The sequence below is a fragment of the Salvelinus sp. IW2-2015 genome, linkage group LG23 (genome assembly GCF_002910315.2).
Source record: "Salvelinus sp. IW2-2015 linkage group LG23, ASM291031v2, whole genome shotgun sequence".
Taxonomy (NCBI): domain Eukaryota; kingdom Metazoa; phylum Chordata; class Actinopteri; order Salmoniformes; family Salmonidae; genus Salvelinus; species Salvelinus sp. IW2-2015.
In genome coordinates this window covers 34588795-34615267 of record NC_036863.1, presented here as the reverse complement: position 1 = coordinate 34615267, position 26473 = coordinate 34588795, and the positions used below count along the sequence as shown (strand labels likewise).

The following is a 26473-nucleotide window of genomic DNA, read 5'->3' as shown; positions in this document are numbered from 1 at the left end:
ATAGGCCAGGATCAAAACCCACTCTGTCAGCACAGGTGGTCTTGATTAGGCCAACAGTTCCACATCCTACCCACAGCTGGCTATACAGCACAGTCTATGCCTACAGACTCAACTATGTGTTCTGAAGAACATAATTTGTCAACAAATCAAATCATCGTTTGTGTTGCCTTTTGTTAATATTAGACATAGCCATGCCAGCACATCACGGTGTAGGGAGACCAACAGACCAAGCAGTGTAAGAAACTGAGTGTAATAATTCTAAAACAGCTGACACAGAAAAACACTAGGGTAACCTCTTCTGGCAGGACAGTATCTGCAGACAGCTGGGCCCAGGGCCAGGACTCTACTCACCGTCCACTGCACCCTGACGGAGGAGGAGGAGAGGATGGTGGGGTTGTGCAGATTGACCACCACGTCCCCCAGTTCCCTCTGGATCTGACGGTGGTCCACTCCTTGGCTGGTGGGAGGGGTGTCTGCATGGGGACACAGAGACAGTGAGGGGTTAGTTCACTCTGGCACTCACTCTGGCCCAGCCAAGCCATGTGGTTAGGATATGAGGACCACTAAGTCTCAGTGTCTCTGTCATCAGATGAATGTGACTGTATCATCAGGTAGAGGTGGTAGAGGAGGGGGTTGTCTCACCTTGTGTTCTGACGGCATCAGTGATGGGGCTGGGGTCACTGAGGCCGTAGGCGTTGGCTGCTCTAACCAGGAACAGGTAGACGGCACCTGGTTTGAGGTTCTTCAGGACAAAGGTCTCTGTTTTCACATGATCAGCCAGAGTCACCCAGCTACTCCCCGACGCGTGACTGCACAGAGGGAGGAACAATGGTCAATCACTCACAACAGTGCATACACAGTGCCTTCAGAAAGGATGCATACTCCTTGACTTATTCTACATTTTGTTTTGTTACAGCCTGAATTCAAAATTGATTTGTTTTCTCACCCCGTCTACACACAATACCCCACACTGAAAAAGTGAACATGTTTTTAGATATTTTTGCATATTTATTGAAAATAAATTACAGAAACAATCAATGTACATAAGTATTCACACCCTTTTGCTATGACATGTCAAATTGAGCTCGGGTGCATCCAATTTCCTTTGATCATCCTTGAGATGTCACTACAACTTGATTAGAGTTGGAAATGATTTAGAAAGAAACACCTGTCTATATAAAGGTCCCACAGTTGACAGTGCATGTCAGAGCAGAAACTATACCATTAAGTCCAAGGAACTGTCTGTAGATCTCAGAGATAGAATTGTGATGAGGCATATATCTGGGGAAGAGAATAAAACTATGTCTAGAGTGTTTCCAAGAGCACAGTGGTCTCCATCATTGGGAAATTGAAAAAATATGGAACTACCCAGACTCTGCCTAGAGCTGGCTGTCCGACCAAACTGAGCAACTGGGTAAGAAGGACCCTAGTCAGGGAGGTGACCAAGAACCCAATGAACAATCTGACAGGACTACAGAGTTCCTTGGTTGAGATGGGAGAACTTGCCAGTAGGACAACAGTCTCTACAGCACTTCACTAATCTGGGCTTTATGGGTGAGTGGCCAGATGGAAGCCACTCCTGAAAGAAAGGCACATGATAGCATGCCTGGAGGCACATGAATGGCACATGAAAGACTCAGAGCATAAGGCAAAATATTCTGTGGTCTGAGGAGAAAAAATCTAACTCTTTGGCCTGAATGCAAAGTGTCACGTCTGCTCCCGCTCTTTCCCTCCCCCTGGCGCTTGAGGGCGCCAGAATGCCTTGCATCACTCACTCCTGCCATCCATCACGTACACCTGCCTTTCCTTGTCACGCGCATCAGCGTTATTGGACTCACCTGGACTCTCTWWTCACCTGTTKATTTCCTCCCCTATATGTGTCAGTTCCCCAGCTCTGTTCCCTGCTTCTGCATTGATTGTTTTTCTGTTTGCTAAGCTGTTTATGTCTCGTTCCATGTCCGTTATGTATTAAATGTTACTCCCGTCTCTTATACACATCTAGATGTGTATAAGAGACAGGCATAAGGCAAAATATTCTGTGGTCTGAGGAGAAAAAATCTAACTCTTTGGCCTGAATGCAAAGTGTCACGTCTGCTCCCGCTCTTTCCCTCCCCCTGGCGCTTGAGGGCGCCAGAATGCCTTGCATCACTCACTCCCTGTCTCTTATACACATCTAGATGTGTATAAGAGACAGCTACCTAGCAGGCTCGAGAGGTTTCCTTGCCCCGGTTGGCTCGGATGGCGCCCATCCCACGTCACAATCCACCGGATCATCGGGTTTCCTCAGCGGGATCGACAGGCGTCTGGACTCAGCCGGATCGTCAGGCTCCCATGCCTCAGCCGGCTCGCCAGGCTCTCACGCTCCAGCCGGTTCGTCGGGCTTCCACGCCTCAACCGGCTTGCCCAGCGCCCATGTCTCGGCCGGTTTGCCCAGGTGGGACGCCGGGTGGCGCCCCTAGTGGGGGGGTACTGTCACGTCTGCTCCCGCTCTTTCCCTCCCCCTGGCGCTTGAGGGCGCCAGAATGCCTTGCATCACTCACTCCTGCCATCCATCACGTACACCTGCCTTTCCTTGTCACGCGCATCAGCGTTATTGGACTCACCTGGACTCTCTATTCACCTGTTAATTTCCTCCCCTATATGTGTCAGTTCCCCAGCTCTGTTCCCTGCTTCTGCATTGATTGTTTTTCTGTTTGCTAAGCTGTTTATGTCTCGTTCCATGTCCGTTATGTATTAAATGTTACTCCCKGTACCTGCTTCGTCTCTCCAGCGTCATCCTTGTGATAGATCGTGATAGCAAAGCACTATGTCTGGAGAAAACCAGGCACAGCTCATCACCTGTTTAACACCAGCCTTACCATGAAGCATGGTGGTGGCAACATCATATTATAGGAATGCTTTTCAGCGGCAGGGACTGGGAGACTGGTAAGGACAGAGGGAACAATGAATAGAGCCAAATACAGGCAAATCCTTCATGAGAACCTGCTTCAGAGTGCAAACACCTTAGACTAGGGCGAAGATTTATGTTCCAACAGGACACTGACCCCAAGCATACAGCCAAAGCAATGCTGGAATAGTTTCAGAACAAGAATGTGAAAGTCCTTGAGTTGGCCCAGCCAAAGGCCAGACTTGAATCCCATTGAAAATCTGTGGAAAGACTTGAAGATTGCTATTCACCATCACTCCCAATCTGACTTAACAGGGCTTGAGAAAAAAGGAAGAATGGGAGAAAATCCCCAAAGCCAAACGTGCAAAGCTGATAGACATACCCATGACGACTCAAAGCTGTGATCACTGCCAAAGGTGCTTCTACAAATTATTGACTCATGGGTGTGAATATTTATGTAATTACATTTTTCAATAAATTTGGTAAAAATTCTAAAAACGTTTTCACTTTTTCATTATGGGGTGTTGTGCGTAGATGGTTGACCCCAAAAAATCTATTGAATCCATTTTGAATTCAGTCTGTAACACAACAAAATGTTGAATAAGTCCAGGAGTATGAATACTTTCTGAAGGCACTGTAGATACAGCCATGAACACACATATTAGACAAACATATTAGATCTCGGCCCTCCTACACTTACCTGAATGCCTCGATGACATAGGAGGTGGGCGTGGCCCCAGCGTTAGGGTTGGGTTTCCAGGACAGTGTGACAGAGGTGCGGCTGACGTCAGTCACGTCAGGCTTGGACGGGGCACTGGGGATCAGGTTAGGGTCTGTGGGTCGACCCGGCTGGACAACCACTCCAAACTCTTGCACCTCCACGTACGCCCTCCAGGATGCCTCTCCACTGGGGCTGGACGCCAAACAGGTGTATACGCCTGTATCTCCAAGCTAAGGAGACACAGAGACACAGTGTGATTGTGGGCTCATTCAGTAGTGTCTGAGTGGTGGTCTTTATGAGTGAGAGGGGTGTTATGCTGCCCCCTACCTTAGTGTAGCGGATCTGCAGGGCTCCTGTGTCTATCTGAGTGATGCGGGAGTCATCGGAGGACACCACCACCCCGTCTTTCTTCCAGTGGACTGTTGGAGTGGGGGTTCCTGTTGCTATGCAACCCAGGACCACTGTGCTGTCCACAGGTGCCGTCTGATTGGCTGGGCCCTGTCGGATCACGGGAGGGGGGCGGTCTGACACCACTATTCAAAAGGGAGAGGGAGAATGTACTGTTTAATACCAGTTATACTGTCGCAATCAGACATGGGTTCAAATACTATTTAGGGTATTTCAATTACTTTCAAAGACATTTGGAAGTATTTCTTTTTTTTTTAAGACAAGAAGTTGAATATTGGAATGCATTCGGAAATACACTTGGAAAGTATATTTAAAAAAAAAAATCAAATAAACTGACTCAAATAAACTCCCATGCATTTAATCCAGATATTTCAAACTAGTCTTAAAAATACACTGAGTATACCAAACATGAAGAACACCTGCTCTTTCCGTGACATAGAATGAGCAGGTGAATCCAGAGGTAAAAGCTATGATCCCTTATTTATGTCACTTATTAAACCCACTTCAATTAGTGTAGATGAAGGGGATGAGACAGGTTAAAGAAAGATTTTTAAGCTTTGAGACAATTGAAACGTGGATTGTGTATATGTACCATTCAGAGGGTGAAGGGGCAAGACAACATATTTAAGGGCCTTTGAACAAGGGTACGGTAGTAGGTGCCAGGGTGCACCGGTTTGTGTCAAGAACTGCAACTTGGATATACATACGGGGTATCAAATCAAATCAAATTGTATTGGTCACATACACATATTTAACAGATCTTATTGCGGGTGTAGCGAAATGCTTGTGTTCCTAGCTCCAACAGTGCTATAATATCTAACAATACACACAAATCTCAAAGTAAAATAATGGAATTAAGAAATATATAAATATAAGGATGAGTACTATCGGAGTGGCATTGACTAGAATATGGTAGAATACAGTATATACATATGAAATGATTAAAACAGTATGTATAAATTATTAAAGTGACCAGCGTTCCATTACTAAAGTGACCAGTGATTCCATGTCTATGTACATAGGGCAGCAGCCTCTAATGTGGAGGGTTGAGTAGCCGGGTGGTAGCTGGCTAGTGACAGTGACTGAGTTCAGCGCAGGGTACTGGGTGGAGGCCGGCTAGTGAAGGCTATTTAACAGTCTGATGACCTTGAGATAGAAGCTATTTTTCAGTCTCTCGGTCCCAGCTTTGAAGCACCTGTACTGACCTCACCTTCTGGATGATAGCGGGGTGAACATGCCGTGGTTGATGTTAATGATTCTCTTTTTGGCCTTCCTGTGACATTGGGCGCTGTAAGTGTCCTGGAGATCAGGCAGTGTGCCCCCGGTGATGCGTTGGGCAGACCGCACCACCCTCTGGTTAGCCCTGCGGTTTTAGGTGGTGCCGTTGCCATACCAGGCAGTGATACAGCCTGACAGAATGCTTTCAAGGGTGCATCTGTAAAAGTTGGTGTGGGTCTTAGGGACCAAGCCCGTTTTGTTGACGTTTTTGGGAGAGGTTATTTTCCTGGCACCACTTTGCCAGGGCCCTCACCTCCTCCCTGTAGGCTGTCTCATCATTGTTGGTAATCAGGCCTACCACTGTTGTGTCATTAGAAAACTTGATAATTGAGTTGGATGAACAGGGAATACAGGAGGGGCTAAGCACACACCCTTGTGGGGCCCCTGTGTTGAGGATCAGCGGAGTGGAGAAGTCCGTCAGGAAGTCCAGGACCCAGTTACACAGGGCGGGGTTCAGACCCAGGGCCCCGAGCATAATGATGAGCTTGGAGGGTACTATGGTGTTGAAGGCTGAGCGGTAGTCAATGAACAGCAGTCTTACATAGGTATTCCTCTTGTCCAGATGGGATAGGGCAGTATGCACTGCGATGGCGATTGCGTCATCTGTGGATTTATTGGGGTGGTATGCAAATTGAAGTGGGTCTAGGGTGGCAGGTAAGGTGGAGGTGATATGATCCTTAACTAGCCTCTCAAAGCACTTCATTTTGTTCAGTTACCACCTTGTCTTTCTTGGGTACAGAAACAATGGTATACATCGTGAAGCATATGGGAACAGCAGACTGGGATAGGGAGAGATTGAAAATGTCCGTAAACATTCCAGCCAGCTGGTCTGTACATGCTCTGAGGACGCGGCTAGGGATGCCGTCTGGGCCGGCAGCCTTGCGAGGGTTAACAAGCTTAAATGTTTTACTCACATTGGCCTCGGAGAATGAGAGTCCACAGTCTTTGGGAGCGGGCTGCGTCGGTGGCACGGTGTTATCCTCAATGTGGCTGAAGAAGGTTTTTGGCTTGTCCGGGAGCAACACATCTGTGTCCGCGCCGAGGCTGGTTCTCCCTTTGCAAGTCCCTGCCACATACGCTCGTATCTGATCAATTGAATTGTGACTCCACTTTGTCTTTGTCCTGACGTTTGTCTGTTTGATTGCCTTTCTGCACAATTTTTATTCAACCATATTCCCAATCACCTTGCCATGTTAAATGTGAAGGTTCGCACTTTCATTTTTGTGCAAATGCTGCCATCTATCCACGTTTTTGGTTGGGGTAGGTTTTAATACTAGACACAACCATGGGAAACATTGGAGTCAACATGGGCAACCATCCCTGTGGAACGCTTTCGACACATTGTAGACTCCATTCCCCAAAGAAATGAGGCTGTTCTGAGGGCAAAAAGGGGGGGTGCAACTCAATACTAGGAAGGCGTTCCTAAGGTTTTTATACTCAGTGTAAGTATTTGAAAATACTTTCAAATAGCAGGCTCTTTATAGGAAATTATTTGAAAATACTAATTTAAAAAAATACTTATTTAAATAACTAAGACTCAAATACACATGGTCTAACCCTGGTCTGAACCAGGTCTGACCCAGGTCTGGGTCAGAATAAATAGGTCTCTCTATCATCCCTTCAGATAGAGAGAGAAAGCTGGAATGAAGAGAATAGAATGGCGAGAAAAGAGACAGAGAAAATCAAGGACAGATGAGATGTGAGAGATATTGAGGAAAATTGGCACGAGAAGAACACAATAGGAGTGACAGGTTGGGCAGTGAAGGGGAATAGAAATCAGATTATCCCAATGCCCAGAGCAACTGGCTAATCATTGGGCAATAGTAGGAGCACCACAGACCAACAAATAACAAATCCCATTTAGATAGCAGCCAGCCATCACTCTCCCACTTCACAACCCAGTGGAAATAGAGGGGATACGGCTCTCCAAAATCAGAGGCACAGGGGAAAATAATGGAAATACCTTGAAAACCACCAGAGGTAATGGCAGCAAGTTATTTCTATACAGATACAGCATTCAAACAGGGAAGGAGGAGGGAAAAGGGGGAGAGAGGTGGAGGGGGAAGAGAGAGACGGGTAAGCCTATTCACTAGAAGGAGAAATAAGGGATGGCAGAGTGAGGAGTGCTACGTGGATTAAATCAAACATGCTACATCCTTGTTTCATTTCCATTAAGTGTAATTGAGTGTACATTAAGTAGGTGACTCTCATTTCCCTGGCGTGGCTGCAGAAAGCATTACCATATGATTACCCAGAACCAATAGCTGCCACCAAGTCACCGCTATGCACAGACAACGCCTGTACCAGCCTCAGGCAATTATGTTAATTAACTTAATATATGTACATAGTGAAGACGCACACGCATCCACACACGCACACATACACATGTTCACACTCTCTCAGGTCAGTTTATTATAACCAAGTAGACTTTGCTGCTGGTGCTGGCTGCTGTAATTACTATTGTAGGACTTGGAGCCAGACTCAAAATTTAAATTCTGTTTTTAATAACTGATGCAATTATCAGGATTATCATCATTCGGTTCACCAGCATGACATTAGGGTGGAGAACGAAAGGTGTTTGGGTTTAAATATATGTGTGTGTGTGCGTGTGTGCGTGTGCGTGTGCGTGTGTGTGTGTGTGTGTGTGTGTGTGTGTGTGTGTGTGTGTGTGTGTGTGTGTGTCTGTGTGTGTAAAAATGTGTGTGTATGAAAATGTGATTATGTGTGTATCTGTTTTGGGGGAGGGTTCAATTGGGAAGGAGGGTATGGGCGGTCTGCATGCACTGTCACCATGGGAACAGGGGGTTTGGAGCCCAAATGCCTGCAGCTGAGGGTTCCTGAAATCACTCCAACAACAATTAGTCACCAAGGCCAACAGTAACCAGCAAAAAACACTGAACCGTAAAGGCCACAGTATCTCGCCAGTCTACAGGACAGGCTGAACTGCCATATATCCAGTCAACAATCAGCAAGTAGTTATTCAGTAATGACATTGGAGGACAGAAATTCAGCATTTTCCAATCATGGAGAGACAACTCAGTCAACCAGGCCAATGGAGGCTTTGGTCAGTTGATTAGAGGAAACCCTCCCTCCTCTCTCCCTCACTCACTGTCAGTGACCTCCAGCAGGGCCTTGGTGATGACGGAGCCAGCGATGTTGAGGGCCTGACAGCTGTAGTAGCCGGCGTCTGAGCGCTGGGCGTCTGCGATTGTCAGACTGCCTGTCTGGGACACGGAAAGTCGGCTGAAGGGCTGAGGGGGCTGGTAGGAGAAAAGCAGGCTCTGGAGGACGGAGAGAAAGAGACTGGTCATGAGACTGGAATTACATGTTTACCCTTGAGACATCCATTGGACATGGTGTTATCAATAACCTACACTCTAGGGATACGGTGCATTCAAGACCTTTTCTTCAACATATAGGCCTGTGTATCAACATTTTCATCTTAAATAGACAGGATAGTATCTCACATTGCTGCCCTCCCTCTGCCAGAAGATGGCAGGCTGGGGGTTGCCAGTGGCCTCACACTGGAAGGTGACCATTCTCCCAACTGCCACCACCTGGTTTCTGGGGCGCATGGCGAACGCTGGAGGCACTGCAGGGGTGGAGAGATGGACCTTGGTTTAACAGGACAAACATTGAAAAACGTTGCAAGCATTGCAATAGAATGATAAAGCAAACCATAAAATCACATACAACAGGATGAAAAAAATGACTGTTTACCTTTTTTCCACTTAAAAATATGCATTTTATTTTATTACCTACTTACTACCGGTTGCTCGTGACAACTGAAATGTGAACTCCTATTGGAGGATTGGAGGAAGGAGAGGAGGACTGTAATGACTAATGATGTCGTGTTGCTGTCAGTGTGGAGGAGGATGACCGATGGATGACAGTGTGGAGGGATGACCGGCGGATGATAACTTACCAGTGAAGACTACAAGAGAAGAGAAGAGAAGCAAACACAAGAGCAGGAGATGAATAATGATGACAGGCACATGCGACGGCAAAAGATTATCAGTCAATCATGAAACATTTTCAACAAACACTTTGATGAATGAATACATGAATGAGTAAAGGAACGGAATACACAACAATCTGATAGACCGCGAGGGCATATGCTGCACAGAAGCTCTGTTTGTGTAGTAGAGTAATAGTCCACTACTCAGTCACTGCGTGTTGACTATGGTTGGTCTCAGGGGGTATGTATTTAATGAACGGGACTCCACTGTGAGACTGCTTCAGTGTGGGTTTGACTGTAAATACATCTCCCTCCCTCCATCTACATTCCTCAACACTGTGGACATACACACACGCATGTGGTTACTGTGGACATACACACTCTCACACACATATTCACACATGCAGTTACTGTGGACACACACACATACACGCATGTTGCCTCAAATAACTGTATAGGCAGTATTTTATCACTATTACACTACAGTAGAACAGAAATGTCCTTTCTTAATGATACAAAGAAAAACACAGAGGGACATGTGAGACCTTAAAGAAAGGTCCAGACAAAGGGAGGAGTAAGGGAGGACACAGACGAGGGGGAAGACATGTTGTTGTTGTTGGATTTGGCTGAACCCCATAACCACCAAGCCTGACATCCATGTTTCCGGAGCGGGACGTGATGAATATGTGACCATGGACTTAAAAAGAGCCAGGGTCCAGCTCCCAGCATGTCGTGCTGGATGAGGTAGAGGAAGCGGAGCATCTCTTCCTGCCCCCTACCTGAGTGTGTTGAGCTCAGACCAGACCCACATGCCCACCCAGCTACAGGCTCCCACCATATTTCATATACTAAAAAATGTAACAATGTCCATTTACTGAATACTATGCACCTGGAGAATACTATGTTTCTATCACTATGTAATATTTTGGACCAGGATTTGTACATTCCTTGCTAACTTTTCTGTCTAATTTAATTTATGTGGAGTAACATGGGAACTTAATCAATCACAGGGAACAAAGATAATTTCCTTGGAAGATGTTGTGCACGCACATCGCACACGCACACACAGCACACACACACACACACACACCCACACACACAACACCAAACACACACACACACACACCCACACACAACACACACCCACACACACACACACACCACACACACACACACACACTATACACTATCACATACACAGACAACAGTGTGGGATGTTTGAAAAGTTTGTTGTCCGTGGCTGATAGATCACACTGAAGGCTAGTGCTGACCCTGACTTGCAGGCATGTGTTTTATGGGGTTAGCTGGGGCCAAGGCATGAATTCCCCTGGCAGGTTTATAGGGTGATTGGAGGCGTTGTTGAGGGAACACACAACGCTTGTGTGTTTGGTCAGTTCATGGCAGTAAAGTGAGGGTGAGTGTGAGAGTATGTATTTTGGAGCGTGTGTGTGAATGTGTGCGTCGCACATGCGTGTGTGTATGCATTTGTGCCGATGTTGTGTGCGTGCCTGTGTGTATTCACACACATGTGCATGCAGTGTGTATTACTGATGTGTGCTCAGTGGGTTGCTGGACAAGGCGTTGGCCTGTTCCCATCCTCTATGAGACATTGGACTTTTGACTCAAAGGTGTGAAACAGCTGCATGGGAGTGTTGGCGTTGAGTACGAGGCTTTAGCAGCTCTGTGTCGCTTTGGACAGAGTTTACAACCCCCAGTGAACACAGTAAACCTGGAGAGGAGAGAGAGGGGATGAACTCTACTACAGTTTCAGACACTCGGAACCGGAACTTCTCTCTCTCCCTCTGGCTGTAGAGCTAGGCCTATAGAGAGCCTTATAGACTGTGGCCTTTCATATGTCTATAAAGGCTGAGGCACACTGTGAGTCTTAAAGCCTATAAAGTAGCTGAACAGTGATATGCATGGATAGGCAAGTGACCAAGGGCCATTGTGTGTGGGTGAGAGAGAGAGAGAGAGAGAAGAGAGAGAGAGAGAGAGAGAGAGAGAGAGAGAGAGAGAGAGAGAGAGAGAGAGAGAGAGAGAGAGAGAGAGAGAGAGGGGAGGGAGGAGAGAGACAAAATAAACACCAAATAATGCATGCAGAGCAGAATTAGGCGATACCCGCTAATTATTAGCGATTTCTGAACCTTCTATAACAAAGCCACCACCTACAGAGAGATGAACCAGGAGAAGATTCCCTTAAGCAAGCTGGTCCTGGGGCTCTCTTCAAACACAAACACAAACAGACCCCACAGAGCCCCAGGACAGTACACAATTAGACACAACCAAATCATGAGAAAACAAAAAGATAATTATTTTAATCATTGAGGCGCAGGGTAGCCTAGTGGTTAGAGCGTTGGACTAGTAACCGAAAGGTTGCAAGTTTGAATCCCTGAGCTGACAAGGTACAAATCTGTCGTTCGTCCCTTGAACAGGCAGTTAACCCACTGTTCTAGGCCGTCATTGAAATAAGAATTTGTTCTTAACTGACTTGCCTAGTTAAATAAGGTTCAAAATAAAATAATTAAGAAGAACAGAGCAAACTAGATTGCTATTTGGCCTAAACATGAGTAATGGTGGCAGAATGACTGACCAAAAATTAAGGAAAGCTTTGACCATGTATATGTTAACTTTGTACTTCATTTTCTTTGTTTATCCATTTCACTTGCTTGACACATATGTTTCCTATGCTAATAAGCCCCTTGAATTGAATTTGAGAGAGAGAGAGAGAGACAGAGAGAGAGAGAGACGAGAGAGCAGAGAGAGAGAGAGAGAGAGAGAGAGAGAGAGAGAGAGAGAGAGAGAGAGAGAGAGAGAGGTAGATGTGGCTCAGTTGGTAGAGCATGGGGGTTGTAGGTTTGATTCCCATGGGGGACAATTACGAAAATGTACACACTCACTACTGTAAGTCGAGAGGGATAGCTGCTAATTAAGACTTGACTGAGGAGAAAATACAGGAATCCAGATAATACTGGCAATTACGTAAAAATGTTACAAGGTGATCTGGAGTGTTGGCACTAGTTAAAGTGTGATAAACGACCCCAGTAAAAGTGTTAGGTGATGGAAAATATGCCTGAAAACATACTTGGAGAAAACCCTGTGTGCAAGCCTTGTGTTCGGAATGAAAGCAGCTTGACTGGAGTGAGGAGGCCTCCAATGTGTTTTGATTTCCACTACTGATAATGTGGCCTGGCTGCACCAATCACACGGCCAGACTGAGTCTAGAGGAAACGAGCCCTTAGTCTCCTGCCTGCTCTGTTGAATATGTTCAAACAAAGCAAGGACTTTATAATGTTTGTGTTTGAGGCAGAAAACAGAGAAACTATGGAGTTCAAATTACTACCGTGGGCTTATTCTGGTACTTGTGTAACAATGAATATTAGCGTATCCCTCTAGTCAGAAACTATGACTTGAGATACACTGAAAATACATTGATTGAAAGGAGGGGTTATAAAATGTGCTGCCCCTAATGTTACCTTCCAAGCTTCTCTCTCTCTCTCTCTCTCTCTCTCTCTCTCCCTCTCCCTCTCCCTCTCCCTCTCCCTCTCTCTTTACTATCTCGTTGATCTGAACCCTCAAGTATCTCCATATGAGATAATGTGTTTGTCAGACAGTGCTGTTGTTATGTCTCATTTCCTTCAGGGGAGATCTGCTCTCCCCCCTCTCCTCCTATTTGGTTCTAGGTAGAACCATTTTGGTTCTAGGTCAGACCCGGTGTCAGGATAAAGTGACTAAGGGGACAGTTGAAATGTGCAAAGGGGCAAAACTTTTTGGTTGTTCTTGCACTGGAATTATATTGAATTCTGCTAATACCACAATAAACATAAAGTTAAAATGATGAGACACCGAGATCATTGAGTGCTTTTGAAATCTGTAGCCTATCTCTGCTGCGCTGTTTCAGCACAACGGACAGCACCCTACAGCTAGGCCGTTTTGGTAATGAATATAGGCTACAAGATAGATAAGGCAATTCACCTACTACAAACAGCCTATGTGAATGCAGCTGTACACACATCTTACTAAAAGAATGCAAACTAAATGCTGAAAGTAGTAGCCTCGTTATTCATGCATGCAAATAAAAATACTGAATAGCAGTTTGCACAACTGCAAATGCATTTTTTACATTTTATTTAACCTTTATTTAACCAGGTAGGCCAGTTGAGAACAAGTTCTCATTTACAACTGCGATGAATGAATGCGAACAGAACCAAATCAATCTACATTTAGGCTAGTTACATTAACAGTAAACAAAAGGCGAATGGAGATCCAAATAACAAAACACAGCCTACAGCCTACTACAGTGAGATGCAGACATGCACAACTGTCTTGCCAAATAAACAGGCCCATACAGGCCCGCTTCAAACATAGAAATTCATGCCGCTTGCCCGTGAGTTAAGCAATACGTTGTGATATGTCACAATGCACTTCTATGAATCAAATTGCACCCACATAATCAATTAACCTTTCCATCACATTACCAAATCTAATGTGTTATATTCTCCTACATTAATTTCACATTTCCACAAACTTCAAAGTGTTTCCTTTCAAATGGTATAAAGAATATGCATATCCTTGCTTCAGGTCCTGAGCTACAGGCAGTCAGATTTGGGTCTGTCATTTTGGGGAAAAAGGGTCCAATCTTAAACGATGCCAGCCTACCATAAATACGTTTCCAACATATACAGTTCCATTCACAGCAACGAAAACCGATAGGCTACCAAGAAAACCACAACAGCATCTACAGTAAGAGTATTCCAGCCACTCTCTTCCTATGAACCAGTTGCTATTAAATGAACATTTTTAGACAGAAAACCTGTGGCTAGTGTAGCATTATAGGCTAACCTGGGCTGGCTGCGCTGTTCAAAGATCATCAGGAACAGTCGGAGGTGCAAGCGGCTGCGGAGCCATTATCCTGGCGGCGCTAATGGAAGGGTGAGTATTCTCACACGGAGCTAGCTGGAGCTACTGGGCTTGGCGGTGGCATCTGTGGTTTGAGGCTGATGCTCATTGCTCCTTCTCCTTTGTTTGGGTACTTTGGCAAAGCCAATTTCTGATATCCATCATGGCAAATTAGCTAGTTCAAGTTAGCTAATAGGCTAAGGCTAATAACAGTAACACTTTTTACAGCTAGCTAGCTAAGAGTGAAGCAGCTTCTATGGTAAACTTGACCCCACCTTTGTATAAAATTAAAGGTGTATCACATTATCCACTTAGCCTACCACAGAGATAAGAAGTGTTTTTCCTGCTTTTTATGGAAACCCAAAGGAGTCATACCTAACCACCCCAGTGGCTTTCCATAGCCCCCCTACACACCACAGTGCACCCAGTCCATTAGAGATACAGATTCTTTTGCGCCAACCTGTCACTCAATCATTTAAACTTTTTTGCTATTTTTATGTAGGGACATAAAACTAAAAGTGAGGGGGCTAAGCCCCCTTTAGCTCCCTCGTGGAGCTAGACCTTTCCACAGAGAATTTTACATGGAACCCAAAAGGGTTTTACCTTGAACCTGTGTACACCGTACTTAGACAGCTACACCCTTCCCTCCAATTAAGCCAATCTGTAGGAATCTGCTATCTGTTCTTCCTCTCCTCTGTTCAGACCCTAAATTAGACCCTGGTCCCCCTCTTTTCCCAGGCAGGCAGGGCTGGTGTAGACTGTGTAATTGGAACCATGTCATTCCCAGCATGGAACACAGGATTGTCTTTAATTAAACCCTGCTCTGTCTGTCTGTCTGTCTGTCTGTCTGTCTGTCTGTCTGTCTGTCTGTCTGTCTGTCTGTCTGTCTGTCTGTCTGTCTGTCTGTCTGTCTGTCTGTCTGTCTGTCTGTCTGTCTGTCTGTCTGTCTGTCTGTCTGTCTGTCTGTCTGTCGTGTAGTGAGGTGTTACTGTTCATTTCCTGCCGTCAGTCCCTGTGCTTGTGGGGGTCATTGTGGCAGGGAATCCCTGCTCATAAATGAACCCACTTCCTGGTGCCTCATCAACACTCCCATCTGTTACACTGATCCAGTCATGGTTAGACTGTGGCAATGGGCTGTGTAATTAAGGAACAAGGCTAGTAGAGTGCTGATTGCTTCAGAACTGATATGAACCCAAGCCAAGGGGATACAGTAAATTACATAACCTCACAGATTGAACTGATAACCTAGCTCAGTCTGTTACCCTGGGAACTGCTTGACTTAAACTGATCCACGCTTAAGAAAACAGGGCAGGCCAGAGATCAGTGGGGTAATACTCCATGGTGTGGCTAGACAGGGTTAGGTAGGATATCTAACTGCTCTGAGAACAGCTGTCTTCTTCTTCACACGTTCTCTAATGTTACATGAATGTGAGAGCAACAGCTGCACAGCATAAACCCAGTCTGCACGTTTCATAGTCTGTGCACCTTTCATGTCAAACAGCAGGTGTGACCAGGGTTGGGGTTAGGGTTACGGTCAGGGGAGGTTGTACTGACCGTGTACGGTCAGCGTAGCGGACGCCTCTGCCTTTCCCACCATGTTCTCTACAACACACGTGTAGGAGCCCTCGTCTGATGGTGCCACACCACGCACACTCAGAGTGTGGTCCTCCAGGATCTCATACCTGTAGACAGACACACACACAGCGAGAGAGAGAAAAAGATAAAGAAAGATAGACGTGAGACAAAGGAACTTTACACGATGGCATGCACACTGTATAATCCCAAGCATCTGATTCCATGACCAGATGTGACCCTGCATAAGGTTTAGATCACAGTATGTGCTGGGTCATCCATCCGTACCTCCCCTTGGGCAGGTCTGCATCCTCTTTCCTCCAGCGGACAGTGGGGACCGGATCTCCCCGCGCCTCACAGTGGAACTCCACACTCTCATCTGCCAGAACCATAACACTACTGGGCCTCTTCACAAACCCTGGGCGCTCTGGGGGAGGGGGAGAGCATCATCATCATCATTGACATCATCATCATCATCACTATCATAATCGTCAAAATAACCGCTATTCTTTGTGTGAAGATGTGCACGGCAGTTTGTAGAGAGCCCCCGCAGCACACGCTTTCTTCCTCCATTTCCTAGAGTTCCAATGCAGTCGCATGCTGGTTTATGTTAATATTGGCATTCTACAGTATCACACACATGCACCGATGCACCAAGTCTGGAACCAACTGAACAGCTTCTACCCCCAAGCCATAAGACTGCTAAATAGTTAGTTAAACAGTTAATCAAATAGCTACCCGGACTATCTGCATTGCACTAACTGTTTTGACTCATCACATACACTGCTGCTACTGTTTATTATCTGTCACTTTATTCCTAGTTATATGTATATACCTACTTCAATTACATCATACCCCTGCACATCGACTCGATACTGAAAAACTGCTTCTATCTCAAGGCCATCAGACTGTTAAATAGCCATCACTACCCGGTTACTCAGCCCTCCACCTTAGAGGCTGCTGCCATATATACTTAGACATGGAATCACTGGCCACTTTAATAATGGAACACTATTAACTTTAATAATGTTTACATACTGCTTTACTAGATTCATATGTATATACTGTATTCTAGTCAATGCCTCTCCGACATTGCTCATCCTAATATTTATATATTTCTTAATTCCATTCTTTTACATTAGATTTGTGTGTATTGTTGTGAATTGTTAGATACGACTGCACTGTTGGAGCTAGGAACACAAGCATTTCGCTACACCGCAATATAATCTGCTAAATATGTGTATGTGACCAATAACACTTCATTTGATACGTTAGATTTGTGTGTATTGTTGTGAATTGTTAGATACGACTGCACTGTTGGAGCTAGGAACACAAGCATTTCGCTACACCGCAATATAATCTGCTAAATATGTGTATGTGACCAATAACACTTCATTTGATACCCAGTATGTATATCCAAGTTATCGTTACTCATTGTGTATTGATTACTACTTTTATTATTATGTGTTTGACTGTGTCTATTATTTCTCTATTTTCTTTCTCTCTGCGTTGTTGGGAAGCAAGGAAGGAAGGAAGGAAGCATTTCACTGTCAGTCTACACCTGTTTTTTACGAAGCATGTGACGAATAACACTTGATTTGATTTGATTCGGGGCTCCCAAGTCTAAGGCACTGCATCTCAGTGCAAGAGGCGTCACTACAGTCCCTGGTTCGAATCCATGCTGTATCATATCCGGCTGTGATTGGGAGTCCCAAAGGGTGGCGCACAATTGGCCCAGTGTCGCCCGGGGTTTGGCCGGGGTAGGTCGTCATTGTAAATAAGAATTTGTTCTTAACTGACTTGCCTAGTTAAATAAAGGTTAAATAACAAAATACAAAGCTTTGAGTTAAGCACCTAAAAATGAGACCTCTGAATACCATTAACCCCCTGTAACCCTCTCACCCACATTCCCCCCACTTCTTTTAAAAACCATTTTATTTGCCTCTTTCTTATTTGTGACATGTGGATGAAAACCAATAAATCCACTTAAAACTAGTAGGGCTTGTTAAAACCAGGGCCATTTTATTTACATTGGTCCCAGAGCACATTTTAAACAAATCTGTTTCTTCAATCAGCAGTATTATTCTATTAGCCTTAAATGTTTTTACTGGGCATTATAAATGTGTGTGCCCTGGCCAGCCGCCCAGCCCAGCTGATTCTGTGATAAGACGTCTCAGTCTGCTCTGATGGGAAGTGCTAGGAGAGGGAGTGGGGTGGGAGTGCGAGGAGGTGGGGTGGGGGTGGATATGGTGACAGCATAGGAACGAGGTGGGGGTGGAGAGCGGCACCAGGGTGGGGTGGGGTGGGGGTGGAGATTGGAACAGGCTATGGGTCAGTGGTCTGGGACACTACATTTTTTTATTTCGACAGGGAGTCAATGCTGAGACCAAGGTCTCTTTTCCAGATAAGCCCTGTATAGCACCACAATACACATCAAAATGCAATAAACAAATTTAACTACACATTCATACAGACATTAAAATACACATCATTATACACAACAATACATGAAATGGAAAACACAATCATAAAATACAGACACATTCTTCAGTAAAAAGGTCTCCTAGCAACCATCTGAAATGCCCTAGAGGCACCAATTCCTCCAATTTTAAAGTGTATTCTAGATCCTTCCACACGTAAGGTGCAATGAAATGAAAGGCTGATTTACCTAACTCTCTAGACACCAAAGGAGTCTCCAGAGTTAACCATCCCTGTGAGCGGGTTTGATATCTTGTCATTTTAAATCTTAACAGGGATGTTAGGGAAGTGGGGAGTTTGTGGAGCAAGACTTTGTAAACAAAAACAGCGTAATTATGTGATCAATGTGACTTCAAAGAGGTCCAGCCAACCTTTTGGTAAAGAATATAGTGATGAGTAATAAAACTGTCTCCTGTGATAAAACGAAGGGCGTTATGAAAAACGGCATCCAAGGGTTTAAGTGTAGAGGCAGCTGCACGTTGATAAATAGTACAACCATAATCAAGACCAGGTAGAAAGGTTCACTGCACAATCTGCTTCCTGCTGACTAGAGAGAGACAAGATCTGTTTCTGTAAAAGAAAATACACTTTTAATCTTAGTCTCTCAACAAGTCCAGTCGTATGTGTTTTAACCTTTTGCTGCAGTGGGCTAAATCACAGTGTGTTTCTTGGTAGTCTTAAACAAATCTACTTTGAAACAAAAACCTCACACACATTTTTATTTAACTAGGCAAGTCAATTAAGAACAAATTCTTATTTACAATGACGGCCAAACCCGGACGACGCTAGGCCAATTGTGCGCCGCCCTATGGGACTCCCAATCATAGCCAGATGTGATGCAGCCTGAATTCGAACCAGGTACTGCAGTGTCGCCTCTAGCACTGAGATGCAGTGTCTTACACCACTGCACCACATTGGCTTAAAAAAACAAGACACCTGTACAGTACCATGTCAGATATAGAGTGGAAATGTATTCAATTTTGAGTTTGAATCCCAATTTTACACCTTATGTACATCATAGAAGATAGAAATATAACAAAACCATTTGACATAAAAACACCAGATTTTCGAGGGGGTTGTTTGAAATAATGTTTATTAATTATGAAATAACATTCCCCCCATGAGGCCACTAGGGCATTTGCCTGCAGGAAAGGGGTAGATTATAAATCATTGTCAATCCAAACACCAAGGTATTTGGATGCAGGGACTCGTTTGATTATAGAACCATCCGATGAGAAAAGATGTAATCAGTCTGAGACAATCTTCCGAGAACTTGAATACAGGTGTTTAGTTTTGCCCATATTAAGTATGAGTTTAAAATCCGTAAGGACTTCTTGCACAACTACAAAATCGGACTGTAGCCTTGTCACAGCCAGGTCGAGGCAATTGCGTCATAATAATATAATCTAAATATATATAAATATATATATATTTTTTTAAACAGATTGACCAACAGCATGTACAGTGGCAAGAAAAAGTATGTGAACCCTTTGGAATTACCTGGATTTCTGAATAAATTGGTCATAAAATTTGATCTGATCTTCAGCTAAGTCACAACAATAGACTAACACTAATAACACACAAACAATTATACGTTTTCATGTCTTTATTGAACACACCATGTAAACATTCACAGTACAGGGTTGAAAAAGTATGTGAACCCTTGGATTTAATAACTGGTTGACCCTCCTTTGGCAGCAATAACCTCAACCAAACGTTTTCTATAGTTGCAGATCAGACCTGCACAACGGTCAGGAGGAATTTTGGACCAACACTCTTCACAAAACTGTTTCAGTTCTTGGGATGTCTGGTGTGAACCTCTCTCTTGAGGTCATGCCACAGCATTTCAATCGGGTTGAGGTCAGGACTCTGACTCGGCCACTCCAGAAGCCGTATTTTCTTCTGTTAAAGCAATTCTGTTGTTGATTTACTTCTGTGTTTTGGGTTGTTGTCCTGTTGCATCACACAACTTCTGTTGAGCTGCAATTGGCGGACAGATAGCCTTACATTCTCCTGCAAAATGTCTTGATAAGCCGATGATAGCAAGCTGTCCAGGCCATGAGGCAGCAAAGCAGACCCAAACCATGATGCTCACTCCACCATATTTTACAGTTGGGATGAGGTCTTGATGTTTGTGCTGTGCCTTTGTTTCTGCACACATAGTGTTGTGTGTACCTTCCAAACAACTCAGCTTTAGTTTAATCTGTTCACAGAATATTTTGCCAGTAGCGCTGTGGAACATCCAGGTGCTCTTTTGCTAACTTCATGTGCAACAATGTTTTTTTTTAGACAGCAGTGGCTTCTTCTTGGTGTCCTCCCATGATCACCATTCTTGTTTAGTGTTTTACGTATTGTAGACTCATCAACAGAGATGTTAGCATGTTCCAGATATTTCAAATCAAATCAAATGTTATTTGTCACATACACATGGTTAACAGATGTTAATGCGAGTGTAGCGAAATGCTTGTGCTTCTAGTTCCAACAATGCAGTAATAACCAACGAGTAATCTAACATAACAATTTCACAACAACTACCTTATACACACAAGTGTAAAGGGATGAAGAATATGTACATAAAAATATATGAATGAGTGATGGTACAGAACGGCATAGGCAAGGTGCAGTAGATGGTATAGAGTACAGTATATACAGTGGGGCAAAAAAGTATTTAGTCAGCCACCAATTGTGCAAGTTCTCCCACTTAAAAAGATGAGAGAGGCCTGTAATTTTCATCATAGGTACACTTCAACTATGACAGACAAAATGAGAAAATAAAATCCAGAAAATCACATTGTAGGATTTTTAATGAATTTATTTGCAAATTATGGCTCGGGTGGTTGTTGTCCTTGATGATCTTTATGGCCTTCCTGTGACATCGGGTGGTGTAGGTGTCCTGGAGGGCAGGTAGTTTGCCCCCAGTGATGCGTTGTGCAGACCTCACTACCCTCTGAAGAGCCTTACGGTTATGAGCGGAGCAGTTGCCGTACCAGGCGGTGATACAGCCCGACAGGATGCTCTCGATTGTGCATCTGTAAAAGTTTGTGAGTGCTTTTGGTGACAAGCCGAATTTCTTCAGCCTCCTGAGGTTGAGGAGGCGCTGCTGCGCCTTCTTCACCACACTGTCTGTGTGGGTGGACCAATTCAGTTTGTCCGTGATGTGTACGCCGAGGAACTTAAAACTTACTACCCTCTCCACTACTGTCCCGTCGTTGTTGACGTTGAGTGTGAGGTTATTTTCCTGACACCACACTCCGAGGGCCCTCACCTCCTCCCTGTAGGCCGTCTCGTCGTTGTTGGTAATCAAGCCTACCACTGCAGTGTCGTCTACAAACTTGATGATTGAGTTGGAGGCGTGCATGTCCACGCAGTCGTGGGTGAACAGGGAGTACAGGAGAGGGCTCAGAACGCACCCTTGTGGGGCCCCAGTGTTGAGGATCAGCGGGGTGGAGATGTTGTTACCTACCCTCACCACCTGGGGGCGGCCCGTCAGGAAGTCCAGTACCCAGTTGCACAGGGCGGGGTCGAGACCCAGGGTCTGAGCTGTAATCGATGAACAGCATTCTCACATAGGTATTCCTCTTGTCCAGATGGGTTAGGGCAGTGTGCAGTGTGGTTGTGATTGCGTCGTCTGTGGACCTATTGGGGCAGTAAGCAAATTGGAGTGGGTCTAGGGTGTCAGGTAGGGTGGAGGTGATATGGTCCTTGACTAGTCTCTCAAAGCACTTCATGATGACGGAAGTGAGTGCTACGGGGCGGTAGTCGTTTAGCTCAGTTACCTTAGCTTTCTTGGGAACAGGAACAATGGTGGCCCTCTTGAAGCATGTGGAAAAACAAAATACTGCATAGTTTCCTAGGAACGCGAAGCGAGGCGGCCATCTCTGTCGGCGCCGGAAGTCTTTAGCTGACACTCTAGGATTCTTAACCTCATTGAGCATTCTGCACTGTGCTCTTGCAATCATCTTTGTAGGATGGCCACTCATAGGGAGAGTAGCAACAGTGCTGTACTTTCTCCATTTATAGACAATTTGTCTTACTGTGGACTGACTAACATGAAGGCTTTTAGAGATACTTTTGTAACCCGTTCCAGCTTTATCAAAGTCAACAATTCTTAATCTTCTGAGATCTCTTTTGTTCGAGGCATGGTTCACATCTGGAAATGCTTCTTGTGAATAGTAAACTCAAATAGATTTTGTGAGTGTTTTTATAGGGCAGGGCAGCTCTAACCAATATCTCCAATCTCGTCTCATTGATTGGACTCCAGGTTAGCTGACTCCTGACTCCAATTAGCTTTTGGAGAAGTCATTAGCCTAGGGGTTCACATACCTTTTCCAACCTACACTGTGAATGTTTAAATGATATATTCAATATAGATAAGAAAAATACAATAATTTGTGTGTTATTAGTGTAAGCACACTGTGTTTGTCCATTGTTGTGACTTAGATCAAGATTAGATCAAATTTTATGACATATTTATGCAGAAATCCAGGTAATTCCAAAGGGTTCACATACTTTTTCTTGCCACTGTATATAAATAGTGAAAATAACGGTCCTAGTATCGACACCTGCGGAACACCTTTATGTACCTCAAGAAATTCGGACTTAACCCCATCTGTCACTAAGATAATCATGAAAGCACGAACAGGCATCAGAGCTCAGGCCCATCGAGGGCAACTTATTCAATCAAATAGCATGATCAACAGTATCAAACGCTTTGGACAGGTCCACAAACAATCAGCACATTTTAGTGTCTAAAGCAGGGTTACTCAACTCTTACCCTACGAGGTCCGGAGCCAGCTGGTTTTCTGTTCTACCTGATAATTAATTGTGCACACCTGGTGTCCCAGGTCTACATCAGGGGAAGAATTTTAAAAAACATAGTGGAACTGGCTTCGAGATCCAGAGTCAAGTCTGAGGGGTCGAAAGTATGACAAGATCATTAACAACTAAAGTGGTTGCTGCAATAGGGCTATACCCAGGCCTAAACCCTGATTGGTTTGCATTCATAATACATTTCTCAGATAAAAAAAGATCAAAGTTGGACATTTACCAAGGATTCAAGAATCTTAGCTGAACAAGGAAGGCTTGAAATGGGGCGAAAATGATAAGATCAGTACTATCCACGCCCTTATGGAGTGGCAGCACAAGAGCTGATTTCCATACTTTTGGAATATGTCCTGATAACAATGTTAAACAATTTGGGTTATTGAGCCAACAATGATGTCGACCAGGATCCAATTGGTCAGCCCCTGTGGATTTCTTGTTGTCTATTGCTAGCAAAGCACCCAGGACTTTTTTTTGGTAATTAGCCTAAAAGAAAAGCTTTGACTATAATCTCTGATCATTCAGCAAGTTTCCCCTATCAGCATCCAACCCAATATCATTGTGAATAGGTTTAGAAGTAATTTCAAAGAGATAGCCCGCTGAAATAAAATTGTGATTAAATGCACCAACGATTGCATATCTTTTCTTCTGTAATAAGGCCTGTGTTTGAATTAATTTGTTGTGGCAGAGAAGTAGAACCCTTTAGGGATTTGACAGTTTTCCAGAATTTAGCTCTCATTATAATCTGAAAATGCGGTTACATAATAATCAGATTTAGCCTTTCTGGTTGTCTTACACATTGATTCCTCAGTTCCTCAGCTTGCAAGTCCGGGCCTAAGCCTGTGCTCCTGGCCTTGACCCAAGCATCACCTCTTTCATGAATGACTTCTGATAATTCCGGAGTGTACCAGGTATTCCATCTACCTTTAACCCTTCGTAATCAGGGAGCCTGATTATCCACAATAATACTGAAGGCATCTGCAAAAAGGCTCAAAGCTAAATCAGGTTCAGGGATAGCTGAAATACAATCAAGGAGGTCACTAAAATAAAGATCATGTAAAAAAGCTTGATTTAAAGTTCCTCTTTGTGATGACACGAGGCTTCGATTTTTATATTATCACATCTCTAACACAATAACAAAATAGTTAACTACTCGAGTGCACAAAGGTTAGCCGAGGGAGGACGTTAGACCTCTATAACAGTTATTGATACATTTTAAGGCTGTCCCTGACTAAAAAAAAACATTGGTCGACCGAGAGTCGTCTGTCCTTTCGACCAATCGATTGGGTAAAATGTTAAAACGTGGATTTTTCCATATACAGTGCCTTTGGAAAGTACACACAATACCCCATAACAACAAAGCAAAGCATTTTTGCTAATATCACATTTTGATAAGTATTCAGAGCCTTTACTCAGTACTTTGTTGAAGCACCTTTGGCAGTGATCACAGCATTGAGTCTTCTTGGGTATGACGCTACAAGCTTGGCACACCTGTATTTGGGGAGTTTCTCCCATTCTTCTCAGCAGATCCTCTCAAGCTCTGTCAGGTTGGATGGGGAGCATTGCTGCACTGCTATTTTCAGGTTTCTCCAGATATGTTTGATCGGGTTCAAGTCTGGGCTCTGGCTGGGCCACTCATGGACATTCAGAGACTTGTCCCGAAGCCACTCCTGCGTTGTCCTGCCTGTGTGCTTAAGGTCGTTGTCCTGTTGGAAGGTGAACATTCGCCCCAGTCGTGACGTCCTGAGCAGACTGAAGCAGGTTTTCATTAAGGATCTCTATGTACTATGCTCCGTTAATCTTTGCCTTGATCCTGAAAAACATCCCCATAGCATGATTCAGCAACCACCATGCTTCACTGTAGGGATGGTGCCAGGTGTCCTCCAGACGTGTGGCTTGGCATTCAGGCAAGTAACTTCTAATGACATTGCCAATATGTAAAAGTAGCCTAAATAAAGCCAACAAATAAAAACATTGCAGCCCGCAGGCAGAAAATGTCCTGATAATAAATCACATTGGCTACGCATGACCTGTCTGCAAGGACACATTGTATCAACTGTTAACTTGGCCCAGCCAAATGCTACTGCTACCAAACTTGCAACATTGTATAAAATATTCTGGGCCCTCAGAGTTTCCGCTCCAGTGAGCTCCTTTGCGCAAGGGATAATAAGTAATCAGGTAGGCATGTTTTATGATGTTTCCACCAGATCAGAGCATGCCATTTTTCCACCCTTTCACGCTGAGTGTTTATCGAAAGGGAGAGAACTCAAAAGACTTTTCCAATAGGCTACGTTGAGGAACGATTATCATTCTCAATGGATGTAAGACAATCAGAAAAAGTATCAGATCCCCAAATCAACACAGTTATAGGCCTACATTTGTGCGCAGACCAGGTAGCCTAGACCTACTTCTATGTGTAATCAGATGTGTGTTCTTACACAAGATTTACAGGAGCGCTCCAAACAAAAGACAATTCATAAATATACAACTCATAAATGGAATTAAATAAACCAAAACTTGTTTCTCACAAGTGAAGCCTAGGTTGTGTACTCTGCAAACAACGTGTCCAATCCTACAATGACAATGGTAAGACTGTAATAATAATATATTGAATGCATTAACAGAAATTACCGTAACCAAACAAACATTGTAGATTAGAAATTATGGGAATTAACAGTAAATGTACTACTGGTGATATTAGTGATACATGGTGGTGCATCCGAGGCCTCCGCAATTGGATTAAGTCCCACTCAGAAAGGCAGGAATAAGACAGGTGTCTTGGGGAGGGTCAAAACACTACAAAAGATATAGGAAATATGCGGAACAGCGAGGCGCTGTCAGGATTGTGTGGCATGAATTCAAAAAAGTTAATTTCCACTGCTTGGCAAGTAAAGGCTCGACTCAACAGTCCTAATCGACAAGTCGACTCATGGGGTAAGCCCTAATACAGTTGAGTCGGAAGTTTACATACACTTAAGTTGGAGTCATTAAACTATTTTTTCAACACTCCACAAACTTCTTGTTAACAAACTATAGTTTTGGCAAGTCGATTAGGACAATTACTTTGTGCATGACGCAAGTCAATTTTCCAAAAATGTTTACAGACAGATTATTTCACTTATAATTCACTGTATCACACATTCCAGTGGGTCAGAAGTTTATGTGCACGATATTGACTGTGCCTTTAAACAGCTTGGACAATTACAGAAAATGATGTCATGGCTTTAGAAGCTTCTGATAGGCTAATTGGAATCATTTGAGTCAATTGGGGTGTACCTGTGGGGTGTATTCAAGGCCTAGCTTCAAAACTCAGTGCCTCTTCTTGACATCATGGGAAAATTCAAGAAGAAATCAACCAGAGACTGCTCGAAAAAAAAATTGTAGACTCCACAGTGAGTTGGTCACATCCTTGTAGGAAATTTCAAACGTGTGAAGGGTACCTGCAGACGTTTTA

At 44.2% G+C, this 26473-nt stretch overlaps 1 protein-coding gene across 2 annotated transcripts in view; it reads right to left on the bottom strand.

Moving 5' to 3' along the window:
* The window catches only part of robo1 (roundabout, axon guidance receptor, homolog 1 (Drosophila)), a 225300-nt gene that overhangs the window by 16093 nt on the left and 182734 nt on the right, over positions 1-26473 (bottom strand). For both annotated transcript variants that reach the window (XM_070434580.1, XM_070434581.1), the window contains 8 exons: positions 16009-16147; positions 15703-15830; positions 8762-8886; positions 8404-8575; positions 3936-4141; positions 3588-3838; positions 643-809; positions 352-473 (listed from right to left, as the gene is read on the bottom strand). In XM_070434580.1, coding sequence (XP_070290681.1) covers positions 352-473; positions 643-809; positions 3588-3838; positions 3936-4141; positions 8404-8575; positions 8762-8886; positions 15703-15830; positions 16009-16147 — 1310 coding nt within the window. The remainder of the gene's footprint in view (positions 1-351; positions 474-642; positions 810-3587; positions 3839-3935; positions 4142-8403; positions 8576-8761; positions 8887-15702; positions 15831-16008; positions 16148-26473) is intronic.